The sequence below is a fragment of the Numenius arquata genome, chromosome 9, assembly GCF_964106895.1.
Source record: "Numenius arquata chromosome 9, bNumArq3.hap1.1, whole genome shotgun sequence".
Taxonomy (NCBI): Eukaryota; Metazoa; Chordata; class Aves; order Charadriiformes; family Scolopacidae; genus Numenius; species Numenius arquata.
The window spans coordinates 7987530-8011265 of NC_133584.1; the positions used below are offsets into that span (position 1 = coordinate 7987530).

General features: G+C 41.7%; 2 protein-coding genes across 2 annotated transcripts; one reads left to right on the top strand and one right to left on the bottom strand.

Moving 5' to 3' along the window:
- Nucleotides 1-1428: 1428 nt before the first annotated feature.
- Nucleotides 1429-2404, bottom strand: B3GALNT1 (beta-1,3-N-acetylgalactosaminyltransferase 1 (Globoside blood group)). The gene is given in 4 exon segments (XM_074153559.1): nucleotides 1429-1692; nucleotides 1694-1836; nucleotides 1839-2314; nucleotides 2316-2404. Coding segments are annotated over 4 exon segments (972 nt in total).
- A 7655-nt stretch (nucleotides 2405-10059) lies between these two features.
- On the top strand, nucleotides 10060-10644 carry ARL14 (ARF like GTPase 14). Its single transcript, XM_074153749.1, has one exon. It carries the CDS (start codon nucleotides 10060-10062, stop codon nucleotides 10642-10644), a length of 585 nt encoding a protein of 194 aa, XP_074009850.1.
- The last annotated feature ends 13092 nt before the right edge of the window (nucleotides 10645-23736 follow it).

Sequence of the window (23736 nt, forward strand, 5' to 3'; positions counted from 1 at the left end):
TACATTCTTAGAACACTGACATCTGAAATACTTGCCTAGAGAGTATTCCCTCCAAGACCTCATTTTTATAGCTAAAAAAATATGTCCTGTAATTCCATCATAAAACCATGCGCAGTTGTTGAAAAGACAGCAAAATTCAATACTGACCATAATCACAATGTAACAAAAAACCTGGTGAAACCTCAAACTTGGTACTAGAGGTTTCTGCACCTCTTCTAATTTGTCTCTAAGAGACTATCTGAAAGACAGCCAAATGTAAATACGTCATAACATCTTAGCTGTAGTACAAATACGGTGGCAGCGCTCTGTCATTCTAGATGTACAGGATGTAACTATAGTACCCTCGCCGTGTAGTGGATGTGTCAAGAATAATTATGTTAATGCAATTGCAAATTCTGTATTCTTGTCTATTAGAAGTGTAAACTACTGAAAACTTGGCCTTGCTGATATGAATAAAGTGATTACAATACCCATCTTTACAGATATATAGTAGTTTGTCTTCTTTAAGAAATAATCTTGGAATTTCTTACTTTTTTCATTTTAAAATTTGAAGAAAGAAAACTATTTTAGAAACAAAGTCACAATATGAATGCATCTGGTTTAATCTTCCCTGCGTGGTTCCAAAACCCTCAGGATGCATCAGGACGCACACGGATGTGGGTTTGTGTGGGTTTTGATTATCCCGATGTATTAGAGACATCTCGTAACTGAGCTGCACACAGACTCCACTGCATCGAGCCCTCCAGTAGCCTGTGAACGTTACCAGAGACACCAAAGGAATTCTATTTTATACGTATATAGCTATACCTAGATATACACACACCAAGAGTGCATCACGTTTTCAGAACTTCCCACTGGCTTCTGCAGACCCCACAAAATCCACAGGCTTGTGACACTCTCAGAAGGATTAGGGATGTGAGATGTTTAAATGAGCAGGTGTAACACTCTCGGAAGCATTACGGAGGTGATGTATCGAAAGAAGGTTGTTGGGCGGAGAACAAATACCTGAGGGTGGCAAAGGATGATGCAGTTGCAAAAACAATTTTTAAAAAACGTACTTAGGAATTTGGGAAGCAGCTTCAAAGCTAGTTTCTTGGCATAAACATTATTTCTCAGTGACATTTCATATATTCCAGAAGATTCAGGTAGAAATCCCACGGTTACAGCAGACGGTGTGGAGAAGCATCAGAGGAAGACAGGACAGGGTGTTCCAAAGTATCCTGCATGTGTAGGATACACACGTGGGAAAGTGCTTTGTGAACGCCTAATATTTGTATTGAAGAATATTAGAAAGCCCCAGAGAAACGCTGCCGTTGCAGTTTTGCCCCAGCAGCACAGCCCTCCTTCAGCTGAAGTCATCTCTACAGCTGTGTTTTTGTTTTGTGTCGCCCTGGACTTCAAATGTTTTTACACCAAATACATTTAAGTTTATATATTAATACAGAAGCAAAGGCAAGTAACTGAAGCGTTTGATGACAAATCCTGCCAAAACCCAATGATTTCACTTGATGTAACGCCATGATCTGCAATCAAACGTCTGTACTTACAGATATCAAAATCAATTTTATAAAGGAAGAACTGATTATCTTCTGGAATACTGATGTTCACCTTGACTATATTTAAGCAAATTCCAACATATACATCCTGAAATTTAATAGGTTTGATATGACTCATCAGTTCATAAATCCTCAAGAGCCAGTTTTCCATCCAATATATAACCCATCCCGCTGCAATACGGAGGATACAACTTGAACGGATATTCATCATAGGAGATGTACGCATTTTTGTGAAAGCCTCTGTAGGCAAAGTTATCTATAACAGGATAACCAGCAAAATGTTTTCTGAGGAATTTAGCTTCAGAAGAAATTTCACTAGGTTAGCGGTGGTGATGAAGACATCACCATCAGTCTTCATGAGGAATCTAGCGTTTGAACAGAACTCAGTGACCCACCTGAACGCCATGATCGTTTTCAAGGTGAGATTGTCGTAAGTGTCCATCAAATCCTGGCAAATTATGTCACCGTAGAGGATGCTCTCATCTTCTACTGACAGTGCTGATGCATTGTCTTCTCTTTGAGTGTCCTGACCTAGTAAGAAAAGGGTTAGAATTCGATGTCCCCACCAGAAATTCTGAGATCCCCATGTCAGCCTCATGGCCTGCCTTGATTTCACATCCTTAGGACATGAAGACACCAAGGGGACAAGAAACGGGTCTATGTCTCTGCATTTCAGGCGCTCCCGCAGTGTGAAGGGGTAGTGTTGCTTGTAAATCGGTTCATATTCGTAGAAATACATACGGTCTGCACGCTCGCTCAGTGTTGGAAGGAAAAATTACATACCACATTGTTATGATAGAACATACAAGGAGGAATAAAAAAATCCATTTTAATGTTCTCGTATACATGACACTAACTGGAAGAGGGCAATAACTACTTTGCAGAAGTGCATCCGTGACCTTCAACATCTGTACCGCAAGTTCTGAAGCATGTTTCTTGCTGAAAGAGAAATGAAAAAGTAATATTCAGAATGCTAGTATTCAAATACTATCTTTTTCTTATTGTGTCTAAAGTGCGAGTTGGAAGCGCGCTGTAACAGAACGAAGACAAGTCCAAGACTCAGTGGTCCGGCTGTTACACACAGCGTCCTCACACCACCAATCAACGCTGTATCCCGGACATGAGTACGAGCAGAACGCTGAGCGCTGCTGAGCACGGGATGGATCGAAATCTCACAGCTTTCACCTAGGAAATTTCCCCTACACAAACCTGATCTCCGCAAAAGATCACACGTCAAGCATCGTGATCCCAGAGATCTCAGCACAACGTCTTCAAAGAAACACCATGCACAAAATCTAATGGCTACAAAGTGCTCATCAAGTTGATGTTCAGAGGCTTCAAAAATTTCTGATTTATTTTACAGAAAAGAATCCTACTAGTTTTTATAAGCTGGAGCAAATCAGTCAAGAAAGCAGGTAAAAAGAGAAGTACAAGCAAATATTTCATCCCTCATTTAAGGGTTGAGCAGCGACTTTGTTCTGAACTCACTGAAGAGGTGATGGGAGTGAGGGAGAAAATCATCTTCCTCACAACCAACGTCAGAGCTGCAGACATGCAAGCGCAAACCCATCCTGACAGACCGAGCTCTTACACTGCCCAAAGAAACGGCTACTCCCACAACATTCCATACAGCAATCGTTTATTTTCTGATATGTCCTTATTAAATCAAGTGATTCAATGAAGGGGCACTGGAACCAACTTTGTCATAGGAGCTTTACTGCTGACATAATGGGAGCAGCCGGGAATCCACTGCAGCAGACGAGCTTCAAATCTTAAGTTCTGTAAATTCTTCTAATATTTTCCATTTAAGCAAACAAGACACTACAAAATCCTTAAGCTTTAAAGAAGAAGGGAACCCATCTGCATTATTTTCATGAAACGTCTACAAACCCTGCTCCCATCTGCCCATGCATGAAAACAGGATGGATTTGCTGAGCTCCATCAGGCAGCACAAGAGATGAGACGAACCAAGGCCATTTCTCGATTAGAGACACGCGTCTTGGTCCAGAGTCCAATCTACACGGGCAGGCACTTACAAATCCTCGTGGAGCTCGTGCTGAAGACACTACTACAGTAGCGCCTACAGGACTAGATATCCAAATCAATACGACTTTCCAAAACCAAATTTAAAAATAGAAATTTCAGTCCCGTAGCCTCCATTTAGCAGTGCTTGCCTTTACTGTGTTTCTTTAAAACTACAGACGCTGTGAACATATATTAGATGTCTTTAAACCAAAATAATTACCATGTCTTACTGTGGGAGTTCCAAATGATTTCTAATGTTTGCAGTAATAATATTTACCCTGCGCTGTGAAGTTTCCACAAAGACACAGTAAGGATGATGGAAGGTTCAATTTCATAGCGCAATTAATTACTACTTATCTTTGAAAAAGATCACTGCAGGGCTTCTGAATGTTTTATATGAAAAAAGAAAAATAAATCCAAAAGTCAACACACCATGCTACAATTTAGGTGAATTTGATTTGCCAGAGCCCACCTGCCTTGTATTTCTGTGTATGACGTGAATTTGAATTAACGATCTTTTAAAGGAAGCATTTGGAGCCCATCTCATCAACGATATATTAACACAATTTTATATAAATAGCTATTTAAATAGAAGAATTTCAGACTGATCCCTCTCGAAGCTGTGTTACTCCAAAAATACCGTGTGGCTAACGGGAGTCAATCCTTCATTAAAGGGACCTCACATAACTGCAGATGAAGAAGGGAGTTTCATTAAGACCTTCCTAACACGACCGATACCCTAGCTCATAAAAACCTAGAACCTCACAAGTTTTATGCTGATTCACTTATTTTTCTCCACGAGGATTAAACATATGTAAGTAAAACAGAATACAAGTTTGGCAAGTGCAGAGGAAACTGTCGTCGGGACTGTTCATGCCGCATTTAGGGAATTTGATTATAACTGCAAAAAACTCAGATTTGCCAATCTGGTGTTTACTTCCCAGCTATATGGGAAGAAAAAAGAAAAGTAATAAAAATGCAAAAATGCTCAATTCTCTCTCGTATACACCAACCTGACTTTTAGTGGAACATTATGAAAATACAGACTGGAAGAAAATAACCCAAGTTATTTATCAGTGCTTACGTATTTGATTTTCACAGAATCTTCATGGTTGGAAGGGACCTTTGAGATCATCGAGTCCAACCATACACACACACACACAAAAAAAACAAACAACAACAAAAAAACTACAAACACAAAACAAAACACCCAACCCAACAATCTCGGGCACTAGAGCATGCCCTGAAGTGCCACATCTACACATTTCTTAAGTACTTCCAGGGATGGCGACTCCACCACCTCCCTGGGCAGGCTGTTCCAGTGCCCGACCACTCTCTCAGTAAAGTAATTCTTCCTAATATCTAATCTAAACCTCCCCTGCCCCAACTTCAGACCATTTCCTCTGGTCCTGAATTTTATAGATATATTAAGATTTCTCAGGGTTTGATGATCAATTTCAGTAAAAGCATATCAAAGTTTGATCAGTTCTTCACTACCTAATAGAAAAAAAAATCTGATTATAGGGATTTTGATTCTTTATGGAGAGAAGCCTGATTCCATGACATTTTGAACAGAATTGGACACCAATGCCTGATCTGCTACCTAACGAAAAACCTGGGAAAATAAATCATCAATTCAGGTCCTTTGCCCATCCTATGCAAAACACAATCTTAAAGCTGCCATATCTTTACGAAAAGGCTGCACCACAGGGCATCCAGCGCTGTAAAATGCCGTTTTGCTGCGTGACTCCTGAGGAGCCAGGAACCCACAAACCCTGCTGTTCTCTTCCGAAGGTCACGTTCCTCCAGTGATGTGCTACCCTGTTTGCAAGCCAGCACAGGTCCACCAAACCACAGCTTTTATAATGGTCACGGGGTAGAAACTACACTCCCCGAAACATGAGACAGCTATTTCTGCAGCGCTGGGAATCCAAAATACGTGCAGTCATCCTCCAGCATCATTAAGCGCAGGGCTCTGACTTCAACCACACGCAGAGAACAATAAAAGGGCAGATTAAAGGGGAAACCCAAACCACAGCCCTCGACAGGAAAATCCCCTCCTTTTCCTATTTCAAATGCTTAAAACAAAGTAATGAGGTTGAAGAAGCTGAAAGTTGAGGTGGCACGTTTGCTCGGAGGTGGTGCGGTTGCAGACCTTCTAGCTATGCCTGGGCCAGCTTCTCCACCGCTTCCAGACTCTGTTTGCCTCCCAGCTGTGCGGCGGTGGCACGGGACACGCAGCAGGAGCAGCACCAGGTCAAGAGCTCCTTTCAGGGAAATATTTTCACTTGCTTCCAAGCTCACGTCTTGCTGGCAGGACACCATAGAGCCTGAGGTTATGTTGACAGATAAAACTGATCAACTTTAAAACAAATGTAAGAAAACACATACTGAGCATGCTCTACAGAAATTTTTGATGTATTTCTCACCCCCTGCTACCGCTGGATAAGTACTGAGTGCAGATATTCTTGACAGGAAAAAGGTGGCAAATTCCCATATTCATTAAAGTCTAATAATTACAATAACCACTGGATAGTCCAATTTAAAGATTTAAAAAATGCATTTTATAACGTTAGATGTACAGAAACATAAATCCTTTTTTTTTTTTGTTTAAAACTATCAACGGGAATAATTTGGAAATACATCACTGCTCCTGGCTTCTTGTTTTCTTCATATGGCTTACTACCAATAGAAACTAGAGGAATTTTTGCAAGATCCTGGGCTATGGCGATCTAATATAGCAATACTTTAAAAATAATTTTAAATAACCTTGAACAATGACTTGCTCTCGCTTCAATCTTAATGCTCTGTTCCAGGCAACTTCTCACAACACACAGCGTCACTGAGAGGTGACAGCCTGAAAGGTAGAACTCATTAAGAGGAAATCTACCGCCCTCTGCTGCAACCATATAAAAATTTAAAGCCATTTAACTGTTTTATATTAAAAAAGGGAAAACACGGTGGCAGAAGAGCATTGTGTACGCACACAGGCGGCTGCCCCCGCAGGTCACCTCCAGAGCCCTCCCTTCCCCTCAGCACCCCCATGGGACGGGGATCCCCTCCCTCCCCTCAGCACCCCCATGGGGCGGGGGTCCCCTCCCTTCCCCTCAGCACCCCCATGGGGCGAGAATCCCCCCCCTCCCTCCCCTCAGCACCCCCATGGGGCGGGGATCCCCTCCCCTCAGCCCTCCCATGGGGCGGGGATCCCCCCCCTCCCTTCCCTCAGCCCTCCCATGGGGCGGGGATCCCCTCCCTCCCCTCAGCACCCCCATGGGACGGGGATCCCCTCCCTTCCCCTCAGCACCCCCATGGGGCAGCGCTCCTCTCCCCTCAGCACTCCCATGGGGCGGGGATCCCCCCCCTCCCTCCCCTCAGCACCCCCATGGGGCGGGGATCCCCCCCCTCCCTCCCCTCAGCACCCCCATGGGGCGGGGGTCCCCTCCCTCCCCTTGCTGTCTCCAGGCCGCCGCCTCAGCACCGCCCGGGGGACCCCGCAGGCGGTCGCCGCCCCGCGGCGCGCAGTGCCGGTCCTACATAGCGGCGGGGGCCGCCCGCCCCGTCAGGCCCGTGGCTCCCGGTCGTTACCGTTACCGCGCCGGGTGCCGCGTCCCGCCCGCCGGCCGGGCGGGGCCGGGCGTCGCGCCTCCTCACAGCCGGGCGGCGGCGGGTCTCGGCGGGCAGGGCCGGGTCGGGCCAGGCGGGCGGCGGGGAAGCGGGGGCGCCTGGCGGCAGCGGGATGTGCCCGCCTCTTACTCCGCCTGCTGGCGGGGGCCGCGGCGGGGCCGGGGGGCGAGGCGGCGGGAGGGTCCGGCAAACGGCGACGCTGGGCCCTCGGCCATCCCTGGGCTCGCTCCCGGCAGCGGGGCTCCGGCTGGGTCCTTAAAAATCACAGCGTAGTCGGGCGTGGGATGAAAGTTTATGGATTCTGGGAAAGAAGAGACGGGTGTCTTCAATCGAACTTGCTCCTCTTCAGCCGCTAGAACTGACCGTAGTGAGGATCCACGGTGGGGATCCATGGTGAGGATCCATGGTGAGCATCCATGGTAGGCATCCATGGTGGGGATCCATGGTGAAGATCCATGGTGAGGATTCAGCCCAAGCTTCCCCAAAGTATTAATTACATTTTGTAACGTTACAAAAGCATGCAGTGGAATATCCTGCTCGGACAACGTGGGAACCCGCGCAGTTTACGTAAATCTCCATAATTTACGAAAGGTTTATTGTGCAAAGTTTGAGTTCGGATTAATGGATGGCAAATCACCTGTCCCAGTTGGTTTTTATCACTCTTGATTTTTTTACGCTGAACCCATAGGCAAACCCCACAGCGGCGAGACAGCCTCACCCCGGCAGAGCAAATACACCTTTGGACAAATCAAAGGAAGGTTTCTCATTCTTCCAAATGCTCGTCCTTGGGTGCAAATGTAGCTGCGGAAGCCGCGAGCGGTGTCCAGGGCTCTGAGCTCCAGAGTAACGTGGGACACTGTGACGGGAAGGGGCTCGGCATCACAACGTCTCGCTTGGAACCAAGCTCAGGTTTGACTCGGGTACAGGTAAAAACTGCAAAACCACGGAGTCTTCGGAAGCGAGCTGTTCTGGCCTGGAAATAAATGTAATTAGCTTGTAAAAAGTCGGACATTGCTTAATCGCTTCTTTAAGGTGACAGTCTGATGTAAGAAAATAACAGTTGAGACCATAAATATCGAATACAGTTGGAGCAAACATACAGAGTAGTTTTTAAATCAGCACAACCCAGGGACACGGACCATCCGTCCGCTCTGTCACAGCCCGCACAGAGGGGAGGGTTTGCCCTTGATCAGGATAACCATATTTCAAGGGAATGGCCTGCTATTTCACAGGGAATTGCGATTCATTTGACTGTGTTAACAACATCTTTTGCATAGTTTCCTGTCTCCCCTTCTTTCGATTCATTCATATACATTATTTACAAAGAAACACAAACACTTTCTTCCCTGGTTTAATACATCATGACCTGCTCCTGAAAAAAAATCCTATACGTAATCTATACGTGTTATTAAATATGAAAAAATGCACAACAGTGAGTATGTCACTGTCATCTTTTGTTGCCCCCAATTAGTTCTGGTATAACCCTTTCGGCTTCAAGAGAAACCAGATTATAACTCGTCTGTCAAGACTGAGGTTTATTTTACGCAACATGGGTAATATCTGAGCAATCAATGTCGTAATTATCAAAATGATTACCCTATCAGTCAGCAGCTCGTTTGGCCAGAAGACCTTTACGTCTTTGTGCTGATTACGTACTTTCTGAAGGAAAGGCAAATGGCAATAACTAGTAGCAGCGCATCTGGGTATAAGGGCAAATAAGTACTGCAATACTCGGTACGTGTTGGACCAGCCCAGCCCAGGCCTACTGACTGTCAAAAAACAGAGATTCAATAGGAATTAAATAATATTAGACTAAATTTTCTATCTCCTCTACTATTTGCTGGTCCAAAATATTTTGATTGAGACTCAGTTATTGTCCCCCTTCTTGTTCCTGAAGGAAATCTTGACTGTAGATCAGTGGGCTACAGCAGAAGAGAGCATAATGAAGCTAACGGAAATTCTTAATTTCAGGGAGCCGACTCTCAGTAATGATCAGTTCGTAAGATCTGTAGCTGGTCTCCACCATGCAGGGTGCAGTTAAACTCGTCCGTACAAACACAACTCCGGCAGCGTAATCGGAGCAGATGACAACACACGTGAGTGGGCAGGAGGAGCGACCACCGGAGTGCGAGGTGGCTGTTGGAGCAGAGCGCGTTTTTACCCGGAGTCCTCTCCCGGTTTGACTGAGCCCGTGTAGACTCACATTAGAAACCTCTCGGGGTTCGTTTGTTGCTGGGAGATGGGATGCACCGGTAAATCAGGCACCTTGTCATTTCGTGGATTGGTAAGTATGGATGAACCTTAACATTTCCCCTCCTCCCTGGTTGTGATTATATTTTGTTTCTCTTCCGAAACGGTGCAGATGCAGTAATAAAGGGATTTATCTCTGGGCACCCAGCGAAGGAGGGCAGACGGGTAGCGGTTCCCTGGGCCGTGGCACTGGGGATTACAGCCAGGCTGCTGCTGCTTCAGCACAGACAAATTTACAACGTAAAGAGCTCTTGATGGTCATGTAACTGTGGTTCGCTGTTCAAACAGGTTCGAAGACTGTAACCTTTGCGCTTGTGACCAATCGGTACGTTACTCATAGTTGTTCCACCCACAGGCTTGGCACTGAACAGTACACCTTCATAAATGCTGTTTGCATATTATCCAGTCAATAAAAGCCCACGTGTATTTGTACAAGAGCTTTTACTTACTTTTCATAGCGCAAAGCTGCTTCTTCCCCTTCCTCTTCCTGACTCTTTGTGCTTCATCTCGCAGAGGAAGAAAGAAATCTTGCTGACAGAAATCAGCTTCACGGGAGACGGTGAATTCCAGCTTTAAAGGCTTCCTGGAGAACACCCCGGCACAAATGGGCCTCCAGAGCACCAAACACTCCAAAGTCAAGCAAGCAAATATAGTGATGCTGGGACTTGATTCTGCGGGAAAATCTACTCTCTTGTACAAGCTCAAGTATAACGATGATTTTCTAACAATTCCAACAATTGGCTTTAACGTTGACATGATTGAAACTGGCAAAGACTTTACACTGACGGTTTGGGATGTTGGAGGACAACAGAAAATGAGACAGGTTTGGTGCAATTTCCTGGAAAACACGGATGGACTGATGTATGTTGTGGACAGCTCTGATAAGTGGCGTCTGGAAGAATCAAAGAAAGAATTTGAATTCATTTTAAAGAATGAATATATAAGAAGGGTACCAGTCGTCATGCTAGCGAACAAGCAGGATCTGCCTGGAGCTTTGAACGCTGAGGAAATAACCAGGAGATTCAACATGAAGAAATACTGCAGTGACAGAAATTGGTACGTACAACCCTGTTGTGCTATCACAGGAGAAGGTTTGTCAGAAGCTCTCCAAAGAATAACCACATTTGCAAAACAGTACAGCAGATCAAAGGAGACTTCCACAAACTTTAAGGAAATTGAAACACTTTAAGAATTTCTGTCATCAAATCCTGGTGAACTTTAATCAACATATTTTGTCAGACAACCTAAATCCGGAAATACTGGATTCTGGAGAACCATAAGTAAATATTTATAAAGAACTTTGACAATATTAAGTTATACTGTTATACGTACAGGTGCTTCTGAGATACTGCTCTGCAGCAGTTTATTAGTGATCGTATACTGGGGGTTATTCAGCTCACAAGTGTGGTGCTTGAACTGTGAAAAAGCTGGAGCTGAGCTTCTGAACCTTAGCAAGTGGAAACAACATAGGTGAGCAGTGCTTATAATGCTTAAATCGAGTTATTTTGTCAAGATGTAAAATAGCCGAGTTGGTGGTTCAGCAAGAAAAGCGAGAGAAAAAATGTTGTTTCATAATAAATGGTCAGTGGATGTATTTCTCACGTAAAAATATAGTTATTTCAGAGCTTAACCTCTTAGTTATGTTTAAGAGAGCCTGTGAATCTGAAGTACCTGGTGGATATCATTGCATTCTAGAACTGATTACTCCAAAGTTTTTAACAAACAGGATCTGCTCCGCATCAAAAACTGAGGTCCAGTGCTGTTTGTAAGGTGTAGGTCTGATGTCTCTTTGTTACAGATTTCCATGAGCCCATTTCTTTGTTTCTGCACTGTCAGATTGCTGGCCTTAGCCAAGAGCAGAGCGACGGAAACCAGTATGGGATCGGTCCAGCGAAGCACTGATCCCCCTTGGTTTTGGGGTGGGGGATAAAGAGGGGAGGAATGGGGGGATTGGCTCCTTGGGTCATTTTTTTTATAGATCTTGATGGATCCTGTCCTGCCTGTACTGAAGCCGCCTAAAATTTTGTTACTGATAAATTTAGGTTTGATTAAATTTGACATGTGGCACAAAATTTCTAGTTCTATTACTACAGTTTGTAGGAAAAAAAATCCAAATGAAATTTCTGTTCAACTCTCCTGGTTCATGAAGGAGTGAATTAGTATTGTGAATGCCGTTAAAGCAATGAAGGATTGATAACTAGGAGACTAATTGAACTGAATCAACCATGAAAACAGTTTAAACGCTAAGGCTGAGAAGTTAATAGGGCCTGCTTTTTTAAAAGCAAGAGAAAAGAGACCGTCTAATTATTGGTTATACAGTCCCAGAAAATCCAGCCCAATTACTTCTGTCTTCTTGAGCAATGTCTGCAGAGGTAGGATGCTCCAGTGGTTAGGATGCTTGCTTAGAGAGATGGATGGGTTTTTTCCCTACGTCTACCGCGATCTTTGACCATGGCCAAGTCATTTAGTCACTCTGTGCCTCAACAGTCCCATGGCAAAATGAACTTCCCAGTTACGCGCTCTGAAAAAAGTTGTGGCAAGGGTCAGCTTGTGAGCTTTTCTTCTGCGACAAAATGATGATGCCAAGTAATTCACATAAGAAATTTACATTTAGTTCTTACTAATAAACAGGCAGGAATTTCAAGTTACAGAAGGGTGAAGCAGCAAGAAAAGCACCCAGACGTACCCTGTTGTCTCATGCATATATTATTCAAAGACAAAAAATCATCAGGTGAATTTGCTGAAATAGTAAACAAAGCACTGTTTCTCAACAGAAGCTGTTATTAATACTGACAGTAATTACCACAGGCTAAATCCTGAGTCATGTTGAGACTACATTTCCAAAAGGAGAGCAAATATTTAGACTTGTCATTGCCTGGTCTGATGATTTAGGCTCAATATAAAGCACCATCTTCAGTCCCAAAAAAGATTTTTACAAGTCTATAACAATGGGAACATTATTTTTCTAAACCCAACAATTTGATGCTAAAAAATGTAATATTTCAGATCAATACATTTATAAACATTTGCATGTGTACGTTACATATTGAATTCTCCCACTAGTTTAATCTAATCGTGTGTATTATAAATCTGAATCTAGTTCATTGGCCTCAGGACTTCCTCAGGGAATAATACTCCTTGAGAGATTTAATGAGAGTGCACCAGGGTCTCTAATTAGACGAGAAGCAAGTTCTGAAGGGAGAAATAAAGTAGTATAATAGACCAGCTCATATAGCTAAAAAGAGAATAAGCTTTCAGGCACACAGTCCCTTCTCTAGGTTATCAAATTAGATTAAATGATACTCACATTGACTTGAAGAAAATCTTTCACATTATGCTTCAAAAGAAATAAACTCCATTCCATTCACTTTACAGAATATTAACTATTTAAAAATTGATTTTTCTAAGAACTTGGTTTCCTAAAGAAGTGAAGCTGTGCCCATTTTATCTGCCCATGGAGACCCCTACCTAAGCTACCTTTTAAGCTTTAAAACAAATATCAATCAGGTTGGACAGGGGCGCACACTCTCAAAGGAATTATATGCCTGAAAGTTTAATTAAAAAAATCAGCGAGATAGAGAAAAGCAACCATACTGGTGCCCCAGTGAAGGCAAGGCTGATAAGGTACAAAAGACTAATCCCCAAGGAGATAAATGTTCCATCTGAGCCGCAAGAGAGCCTACAAGAGGACATAAATCCACAGAGCCCAGACTTAATTAGTTCCTCTGCTCCTGGAGCAGGTTGGTCTTTTTCTGTACTGCCTGAGTAAATAGGATGAGGATGAGAAGATATAAGATACAGAACCCACTGCTTAAAATTTCCTTTCTACATCTGGAGTAAAGCATCGCCCGGGCTGCTCACCGTGTTTTGCGAAGGATCCCCAAAAACGCATATTCCGTGGGGAGGAAGGTGCAGAGGAAGTGGAACCTCTGGCTCACTTCTGCAAGAACGCAGAGCAGGGCACCGCGCTGCCCGCTTTGCAGACTGGGGTTTGTTCTGAAGGACAGTCAGTTGGCAGAGGCAGGAGGGAGCATGGTCCCCTGAGCCACTCACCACAGCGTCTGTGCCTTCTGCCCTCACCCACATACTCAGCCCAGGGCAATGTCTGGTCCCCATCGGAAGCCTGGAAATTGTTTGATATCCAATGCCGTCACATGTAATGTGGTGAAATTAATAGCAAGGAAGTTACAAAGGCGTTTTACAGCTTCATCCTGCGACGGAGAGTTTCAGATCTTTTGACTGCTGGGCTGAACAACATAATCAGCAGAACTGTCTTTGTGTTTCAGAGCACAGCAAAGTGGAATTCCACATATGCTAAAAATACAATCCACAGCATCGTAAGGAAGCATTGAGGAAGAATTTCTTCACGGTGAGGGTGACAGAGCTCTGGAACAGGCTGCCCAGGGAGGTTGTGGAGTCCCCTTCTTTGGAGATTTTCAAGACCCGCCTGGATGCAGTCCTGAGTAGCATTCTCTAAGCAATCCTGCTTCAGCAGGGGAGTTGGACTAGATGATCTATATGGTCCCTTCCAACTCTAAAAAAAAATTCAGTGAAATTCAGTGAAATTCAGTAAGCATAATTTATTCCCGGATCAGTTTTGTTTTATTTTATTATTTAGGATTTATATAGGTTACTCACTAAAAAGAATTTTAGGATTTTTGAATGGTTCAGGGTGCTTTGAGAAGGTAAAAAAAGCAGCATATGAAGAGTGCTGCCCCCCCTTAGCAGTGGAACCAACGTCTATAAGTTTAAAAGTTTGCATAGGATGAAAGGCCTTAAAGAGTCATGTTGTCGTCCCCCCAGCTATTTATATTGCTTCAGGTTTTGGAACTTTTTTCATTAGCTTTCCTAATAAATCACACCCTGATTACCCTGGTGTTTCTTGCATGTTTTATTGATGCATGCCGGCAATCTTGTGCAACTGTGCTGAAGCGGTAGAAGCATTACAACTACGTTGTAGCTAAAGTGTACAAGTCCTCTGGTGCTTGCTAATATTTCTTACACAAAGTTTGCTGTTCCTGTTTGTTTCTGCTGACAGAAGAGTCATCCATGAAGAAATAAATGGTACATATCTGAGATTGTGAAACACAGGGGAAACTTGAGGCATGCTGTATCCTGTGCCCTCTCAAGGAGATTATCCACTGGGACATGTTTGGATATGACAATTTAAAAGCTGACAAATCCAGAGTATGGGGAACTGTCCTTCTGACCATTCATTGATAAGATTACTGTGGTAGAAAATCATTATGAGCTTTCTGAGTTTTGAAATAGTTGTCATGGAGCTCACTGAACATAATTCCAGTGGGATGAAAAGCTATTTTAAGGGAAGGTATGGAGCAGCATAAGAAAACAGTGCAAATTTGTGTAGTAACACTCCCTCCTTCTTTGCCTGGGAAACAACCCTCCCAATAATTGAATACTCTGCAGAATCAAAGGGAAGTGCAGTGTATGAGGAATGCAGGACAAGGCTTTTTCAATATCAGGTAATGCAGAGTTGGGCGAATTACTCAAAATGTCTCTGTTGCCATCTCCTCCTCATTTCTGACACATAAACCAAAACAACCAAAGGAAAGATTTTCATACATCAAGTTCTAAGTCTACTGCGAAAGAATACAATACTTTGAAGTGCCGTATGCATATTAAACTGCTTAAAGCAGGCTTTCTTCCCAAAGTAAATGACCCATGCTGAGTTCTGTGTTGCTACAATTAAACGTCTTCCAATTACAATTATCTCATCTCAAGTGTTCTCATTCAGCAGAGGCATTAGGATTCTGGACATGTATCTCAGCAGATCACGCAGATTAGATTATATAAATCTCTAATTTTGGATGTAAACTTTTGAGGGTGGAGGCCCTACTTACAAAGCACACACCATACTGCAGGTACAATTTGCAAATATAAATTCATAAAACAGTAACAAGTCCAAACACATCTTATTTTGAACGCATGTGATTTTAACCAATTGTGCATTAGCTTGTGTTTCAGTTCCTACACTATTGTGTTCCTCAGCTGTGATAAATGTTCTTGTATCACTCCCACTCGTCCCCACGTGTTTGCAGCGTAACTGTACCACATCTAGTGCTAAGTTGGGCTGCCACCAAGAGACACCTCCCCTCACCCTCTGTCACCTCTGCGTCCCCCTCCCCAGCTACACATTTACACTTGCAGGTCTCTGAATAGCAGAGCTTTTCTCACTTCCCTTGTCCTTCACCAGTTATCAAAATGGTGATGTCAGCTTTCATGGTGTTTTTATTAGATTTTCATTGAGTGGTTTTGTGCTTGCTCTCATGCTGCTCCTTATGCTTGGAATCACCAGAACACATTTACAAAACCATTTCATTGTTTACTTTCAGATCCTTCCTTAAAGTACTTTCCCATGATGCAAAAAACCTGACAATAGCTGTTAGGGTTTTATGAGGAGGCCACAGCCCGTATCTTTTGATGAGTATTCTTTTATTATTTCCTTGTTCTTCCCATATTTATTCATATGTTCCCTTTTAGCCTTAGAATATGCTTTCTTTGGTGCAAAGATAATATTTTTCTTCTGTGTTTCATATACTGCCTGATTGATGAGAACAGTTTCTAGACCTTATATTACTGCTGTAAGTAGCCTGAATCTCGATGAAATATCTGCTAAAACAAGTAATTTTGTGAATTTAAATAAACCACCTAGCTCTGCAAACTGAGCCATGTGTATTCTTTCTCTTTAGCAAATATAGTTGGGAACAGCAGCAACAATTTCATTGATCCAAACAAAGGCTAATCTCCCTTGCAATTGTGCTTGGCTGTTAAAGGATAACTGTGCCTTAATCAATAGTTTTCAGTTACTTTATCTAAAGCACACACATTAATCACTGAAGAATGCTAGCCTCAGCCTTTCCTTAACCGATTCATAATGCTGAAAAGTTCTATTTTAGTGTAGGGCCACCAGAGATTCATGTGAAAATCCTTCATATCATTTGGATGCAGAACAAAACATAAAGCCATTCTGTAACCAGCTTAACTACACGATAAATGAACGTCAGTCTCCTCACCGGCTGGGTCTCATGCCCAGGCCTCCACTGCTGGGTGCTCTCATTTAGTGTATTCCCAACACAATGCAATGTTTTTTGACTAAATTCACGTTTTTTGCCCTTTGTTAAGGAGTTACAATGTAAGGTTCAATATACCCAAAATGTATATAGCTGTTCACAATATGAATGCTTGTGTACTCAGCTGTTATTTACACATGTTGCAGACCAACACGAGTGCATACAAATCCAGCTTTAATTACTCTGCTTTATCTAAAAAGGTAAAACAAAGTAAGAAATAGTATGCTACAGAAAAAGTATATAAGGAGTTAAGCAGGAGGGAGAAGATAAGCTAAAGAAATACAGTGGAAAAGGACAGAGAAAAGAAAAATAGGTGAGAAAAGTTCTCAGGAGAAACATAGTACCAAGAGTATGTAGATACACAAAGCAATAGAGAGCAAAAAAAATAAAATAAATCATGTTCCAGCCATCAACTTTTGAGTGGCTTTCGCATTCCCCTCGTCATAATAGTGTGTTAAGAAGCCTTCTCGTATTTTAAAACAAACATTTAATGTAGGCAAGCATTCCTACTTGTGCTCTTACAGGCAACCACGTGTATTCTCTCTGAACTTATATTACATACTAAACACAACTATTTTATAGATTTTAGTAGCATCAGGCCCCAAAGATAATGTAACCTTTGAGAAATTATTATGCAAATAACCGGCACCTTATACCTACTCTAAACAATATTAATCCTGAATATAAGTAAACATATACCATCTTATTATAATCAAATGCTGTGGAAATTAAATATAGGAGTTTAAAATAGCTCTTCCATTTAACCTACTAAGGAAGACACATTCTTAGCTATTTGTATTTCTCAGCTATCACCTGCTTACTAAGGGCTATACATTGAGCCTTCCCTTTTTGAAGATTAAGATTTTCCAGTGAGTCATTCATTTCATTGATCATTTAAAATAACTTATTGCCTACGCTAATAGGTAAATTTGGATACACTTCTCTTTCTCATGTGCTACTAAAAAGCCCCTGCCAAGTATTATGGAAACCCCAAGCCAAATACTAGAAAATCTTTACCTAATTTGAGTAATATAATAAAAACACTTCTACAAAGGTTAGCATTTCCGCACTGAGACCTCTTGTGGTGCATAAGACATACTGCAGTTAATAAAAACGAAACTATCTGGTTGAAAATTCAAATGGTGACAACATGAGCTTGAGAACTAACTCTCTGTTCTGAGGTGTAAACCACACAGCTAAACATCTTGCACATCACTTTTTCAAAAAAAACCTGGCTAACTACAACATTGATGGGACATACTTGCAGATATTAAGTATTTACAGACCTGGTAGTAACAATTTGTTAAATGAAAATGTCTGTACTTTAGGTAAAATCCACATTTGTTTTCATTCCACGTTAGGATGACTATTTCAAAAGTACAGCATTTTGTGGAACAGAAATTTCATAACAGTGAGTGACATCCAAACTGCTGTTTCTTCAAAGAAGTGTGTCAAAACAAAGAAATGCAATTACTTTAATATTGTATTTATCTGATAAAACAATGCTGGTTTGAGTCACTTAAAAAGTAAATATTCAAATTCAACTTGAACGTCTATGGAATATTTTTTTTTTAAATTATCAGAAGATTTCTCTAAAGATAAATTACTTTGAAAAAATTATGTGACAGATTTGTCTGATGAATACTTAATTCCTATTATTCTGTTCACTTGTACTTCAGCCTTTGATTCAAAAAAAAAAAAAGACAAACATTTTCCAGATGACCCATAGTTGAATGAGTACTTGTAACTCCTCTGGTAAAACTGTTTAGCTAATAAACGCAAACAGTATCACACACTGAAGGAGTACATCACTGTGAAGAAGGTACCACAGCAGTACAGCCTCTAACCTTAACTTTTTCTTTTTTGGACCATCTCATCCTTTTCTAGCATTTTCAACCCACTGGGTTGACTGTTCCACCAGAGAGGAAAAGGGGAGGAACAACAGAGTCCAGCTCCCAGAACTGTCTCTGAAACAAGGAGACACTCTGTATGCAATTATTTACATCGGTACCACAGGACCTCCCTCTATACACCTTTTCTTCTTCTTTGGAGGTCTTGGTATTACCAGCCTCACTAACTGTAATTAAAAACCCATTAAACATGTTAGCAATGTAATTCAAATGTACAACAAATTGCATTAAGTTTTTCCTACATATTTCACAGGGTTCTGATTTATTTACAGCATGTAAATGCTGAGAGGATTAAAAACTGTGTTTATATCTCTTGGGAATCCCTCCTGCAATCTGCTCTATAGAGCAAATAGTGATTTTCATATCATGGGTAGCTTAAGATGAAGAGTGAGCCATAGTTAACAAAACAACAGGCATGACATTTATTTGAAACATCTTTTGAAGTTAATGAGAATGTAACATAACTCTGGAAAAAAACTTGGTATAATATTCAACTGTTAAATTGGTGGCCCATGGTACTATTTCTTGTTAGTGACTTCAATATTAATTCTGTGATAGCACTCATCCTGACCTGCTGCCCCATGTGACAGTAGCCAAACTTACCTCCCCAGCAAGAGAATCCTTGTGCCATCACACTCATGCCTGTGCACCTACAAGCTGCAAATGGCTGTTATCATGGGTTCTCAAGGGAAGCAGTTGCCACCTGCATGGGAATGACCCGTTCTTTCCCTCCTCTTCCTACCTCTTGGTTGTACCCTTTGGTTTATGCTAGGGGAAAAAAACAAGCACACAATAGTCATTTCAACATTCAATAAACATAACAGTAATATAGATGTCCAAAGCTTAACAACCCATTAGTGTGCAACACATGCTCCTGATTAAAGTGTGCGCTATCAGCATCATAAGCAGGAACAAGTGTGCAACACATGCTCCTGATTAAAGTGTGCGCTATCAGCATCATAAGCAGGAACAATCAATAGTGGGTTGAGTGGATCTAAATGAACACTAGCTCATTACTGTGGGAAAGGTACTATGGGGGAACACGTGCTGCCCTGGAGAGGAGCCCAGGGGAGGCAGCTTGCCTGGGAACCCCCCTGCTTCTCTTCCTAGCTGGCTAGGGGGGAGTTTTCCCTTTCCCTTCTTATTTCTCTCTGTCTTTTTACTTTTTATTTTTACTGAAAAGCAATTTTTACCATTAAGAGTGAAATGTTCACTCTCAGCTATGGCTCAAGAGTAAATCTTTAGGCAGGTAAGGCCACCTCAACATCTTCTGTGCAGCAGATGGGAGTGCCAGCCAGCTTTACACTGGTTTTCTATTTCCTAGGTTGCAGGCAAGTGTTACTCACAGTCTACCCAAACGTATTATACTACAAAAAATACTGTCAGTTACTACAGCACCCAGGGCAGCCAAAGTGCCGTTCTCCCAGTCTGACTTCACTCCTCAGCAGTTTCACCCCCACTCCACTCCCTTCTCCATGCCAGCAGCGCTATCCTCCACCAGGAACGCTACAAATTCCCATCATATCTGTCTCATAGGCTCAGACTACCACAATGGAGAAAGGAAAAAAGTTACTCCATAGCTTATTAGATTATAATTATGTGTTCCTCACCTGGAATTGCCATTAACCTTAAAATGTTTTTTTTTCACATTAAGTTGGTAGTGATTTATAACAGCCCTGAATACCAGTTCATAACTAAAAGGAGATTTTAATATAAAATTAAGTAATGATCATTAAAACAAAGAGTTGATCTAGGTGATCTGAGAGACGTGTAGAGTTCTTAAAGCTACTAAAATCCTATGCAGTTCAGGAAAATGATGTGGCCATTATTCCTCCCCCCCCCCAAAGAAAAGCCGAAACAGAAATATTGCACTTTGTCAGACATCAGAAAATCAAGGAGAGCTCAGTCAGAAATCTTTACGAGAATGTGCCTCATTAGCGCTGCCGATCAAAAGTACTCTTTTTCTTCATTACTGTGTAACAAAGAGATATGCATACTTAGGGTATTTTCACATCTCTCCTCAATATCAATCCTTCAGCCTTTTGAAATTCCTTGTTCGGTTATGTGTTATAGTTTCCTTGCAAAATTAGCCTGGAACACAGCATTGACAATAGCAATCTGCATCTGGACATTTACATTTTTTGCTGCATAAAAGATGCATCTTGGATTTGATGCCATTCTATATGCTAAATTCTGCTCACTGGCACTGTTAACAGCCAGAAATAAGATAGCTTAAATTTTAGATCCTCCTGTAAATGTATTTAGCTTTGTGATCCCATTAGTGTTTCTATATATGATGTAAAACACATATTACCTAACACTTCCCACTAGCATTTAATTATCTAAGCATATCGTATACCTTAATTTTTAAAATACAGCTCCGAGAATCATCCTTCCATTTGAAAACATGAAGAACTATGTATATGATGGCAAGGGATTTCCCCTTCTGCAGTCAGGTGGAACAGAATCCAGAATATTGGAGTTCCCAGGCCTGCCAGCAGATATTAAGTTTTCCTTTCCTTCTAGAAACATTATGGAACTCACCTAAAACAAGCAGCCGTGACAGAAAAGGTTCCTGTCACTGTCTTACGACAGTGAGTGGTGCTACCAGAGGACGACTTTGTTCTAGGAGCTTCTTAAAAAGGAATTTTTTTTTAGCATGGAAACAATATACCCCTGGATCTTTCAGGGAATGCTGAAATGGCTCATTTCACTAACCATTTCCTCACTTTTTTATCTCAAATGAAATTTTCTTCCCTTGCCTTTATTAGGAAATTGTTCTGTTGGAAAGGTAGAGCAGCTGGGACAAAGGCAGGAAAGCACAGCTCCACAATCTGCTGATTCATGGCTGATTCCTGTTCTTCTCAGGCTATTCGCAGCTGATGGATTTTGTGATCAGCTCCGGCTCCGGTACCAAGGAATGATTTTGACAACAGTCATTTCATGATCTATAAATTTGTCTTCAAATGGTCTGATCTAATGCATTAAAAACTGAGCGTATATAGGCTGAACTATAGAAAATGTCACCAATGTAAATTAAAAACAATTCCAAAATCAAAGGTTATAATAAATATAAAAGTGATATTGAGTCAGAATAACTGAGATGAGAAGTAGGCTCATGTACTATTTCAGAGATAGCTTTGAACCTCTGATCATAAATTTTAACAGGAGTGCCTCTTGCTTAGTGTTTGCAGTCACGTGGGAGCCCTACACTTATTTTCTAATCACAGGAGCAGATGTTCAGCTGATGTGAATCAGCAAACGGGCACAGAAGCCAAAGGAACTACCTGTAATTTGCACCATCTGGGGATCTGTTTTGCAGTCTCTCCTTTCGAAGACACACAATATTGTCCATTATCTTATAACTAATCACATGGTAGCTTCCAAAAAAATGAAAAAGAAAAATATCTAGGGCTTTTTAACGAGAAAAAAAGTGCTCATTATGTGGTGTTTCAAATTCAAACAGGCCTTGTGAGATGTAATACTCAGGCTGTACTTAAGCACAGGAAAAGCAAGCCTGGCGAAGGACAGTGTTAACGGAGTGAGAGCACTAAAACTAAATTGGCCTAGTGACATCAACAGGCCTGTGGCTTCATTAACATCTGATACGGGCCGGCACTGAAACCAAGATCAAGAACATATCTCAGTAATTTTAGTGTCTTGTACAACATGATTAAAGTGTTATAAATGGAAAGGCATTGAATGCTACTGTTTTGGACATGTTAGGGTATTTTAGGCTGATTTTCAATTCTGTGCACTTCATTACTGTGAGAAACAGTGATGCTAGAAAGTGAGTTTTTAAGTACCACTCCAATTAAAGACTATTTTTTCCTAAGTATAAATATGTGAAGTTTTTTCTGAATACAAAAAAAGCTAGAATACAGTGTAACCAATAGTTCTAATTGGGCACAGACATACAAAGGGGACACACGTACAAGAACTTGACATCTATGTAATACAACAGAAGTTGTCCCACTGCACAAGAGAATGACCCCTGCGTGAGAATGAATGTACCCAAAAGATAGGAAATCTGTTTCATTAAGAGTTTGTGTTCCAGATCTTTTTTTCCTACTGTCATCCAAAGGACTTCAGCCGACTTCCATCAAAAAGCAACTCTAAACCAGTAGGTTAGGGTAACAATTTGAAAAACGAGTTGAAAAATTAGCTGAAATGACTGCATATACATTCTTTTTTTCAAGCGAGGAGGGAAACAGGACAGAAGGCTGTTTGTAATTTAAGAGTTAATAATTTATCCAAGAAGATGGCAGTATTAATATGTCTTTCTAGCTCAAAAGGAATGACACGCATCCACACCAGATGTATGGACCATCATACTGCTGCTTTCCCTTGCCTCTAGACAACAGCATGAGTAAAGGAAAGGTCAGCAGTGATACCAGGATTTGCTACAGATGCTGCAGAACAGTGGGTGTACAGCCTTCTATTACAAGATGGCATACAACTGGAGCAAAGTATATTTGAGCAACTAATTAAGAATCGGCTAACAAAGCTCTTGCTCAGGAACGAATTTCAACTTTGTGTGAGCATTTTTTCAGACAGGAAAAAATTACTGTCTGGCTCAAGCAGTTCAAATGGTAAAATAAGAAAACAGCAGAAGAGAATATAGAGGCTCAGCCAAAACCAGGCTCTGTACAAAAAAGCGACATCCTAGGGGTACTAGCTGCTTAACGGCACATCTGAAAAAATTATTCTAATACACTGACATAAGAGAAGATTGAATGCAAAAATAGCATTCAGAGCATAGAAATAAAATTTTCTCCTAGATTTAACCTTAAAAATGTGCTGTCTTTTGCAAAAGCGTGTCTTTGAGTTATCTCCCCTGAAAGCAGCCTGTGGTAGTTGTTACCTCAGTGGGGGAAGTCTGAAATGCAAGCATGGCATCTGCTGCTCACGACCTGTTGCCACATGGTGTGGGGTTCGCTTAGCTCATGCTGAAGGTTCTGTGCTAACTTGCCTGTGGGATCATGGTGCCTCCACCTGCCCGCTCCTTCAGCAGCAAAACTCTGTCAGTACCTCTAGCTCTCTCTAGAAAAGGCTTTTCATGCTAAGGAGCTACAGCACAGCACTTCGGGCAAAAGTGAAAACGACCACCAAAGAAATTCAGTTGCTTAATGCAGCCCAGGGAAATCATGGTGCTGTACTTGGATTGGTGCTGTTCAATCTTATGCAGGTTACTTTTTGTAATAATGTCCCTTTGGAAATAAAGTCCCTGTCCTGTGATGCTCAATTTTGTATATTTACTATTTGTGACAGTTTTTTATA

Excerpts from the sequence above, each read along its gene's own strand:
- ARL14 (XM_074153749.1), top strand. The coding sequence starts at position 10,060 with ATGGGCCTCCAGAGCACCAAACACTCCAAAGTCAAGCAAGCAAATATA.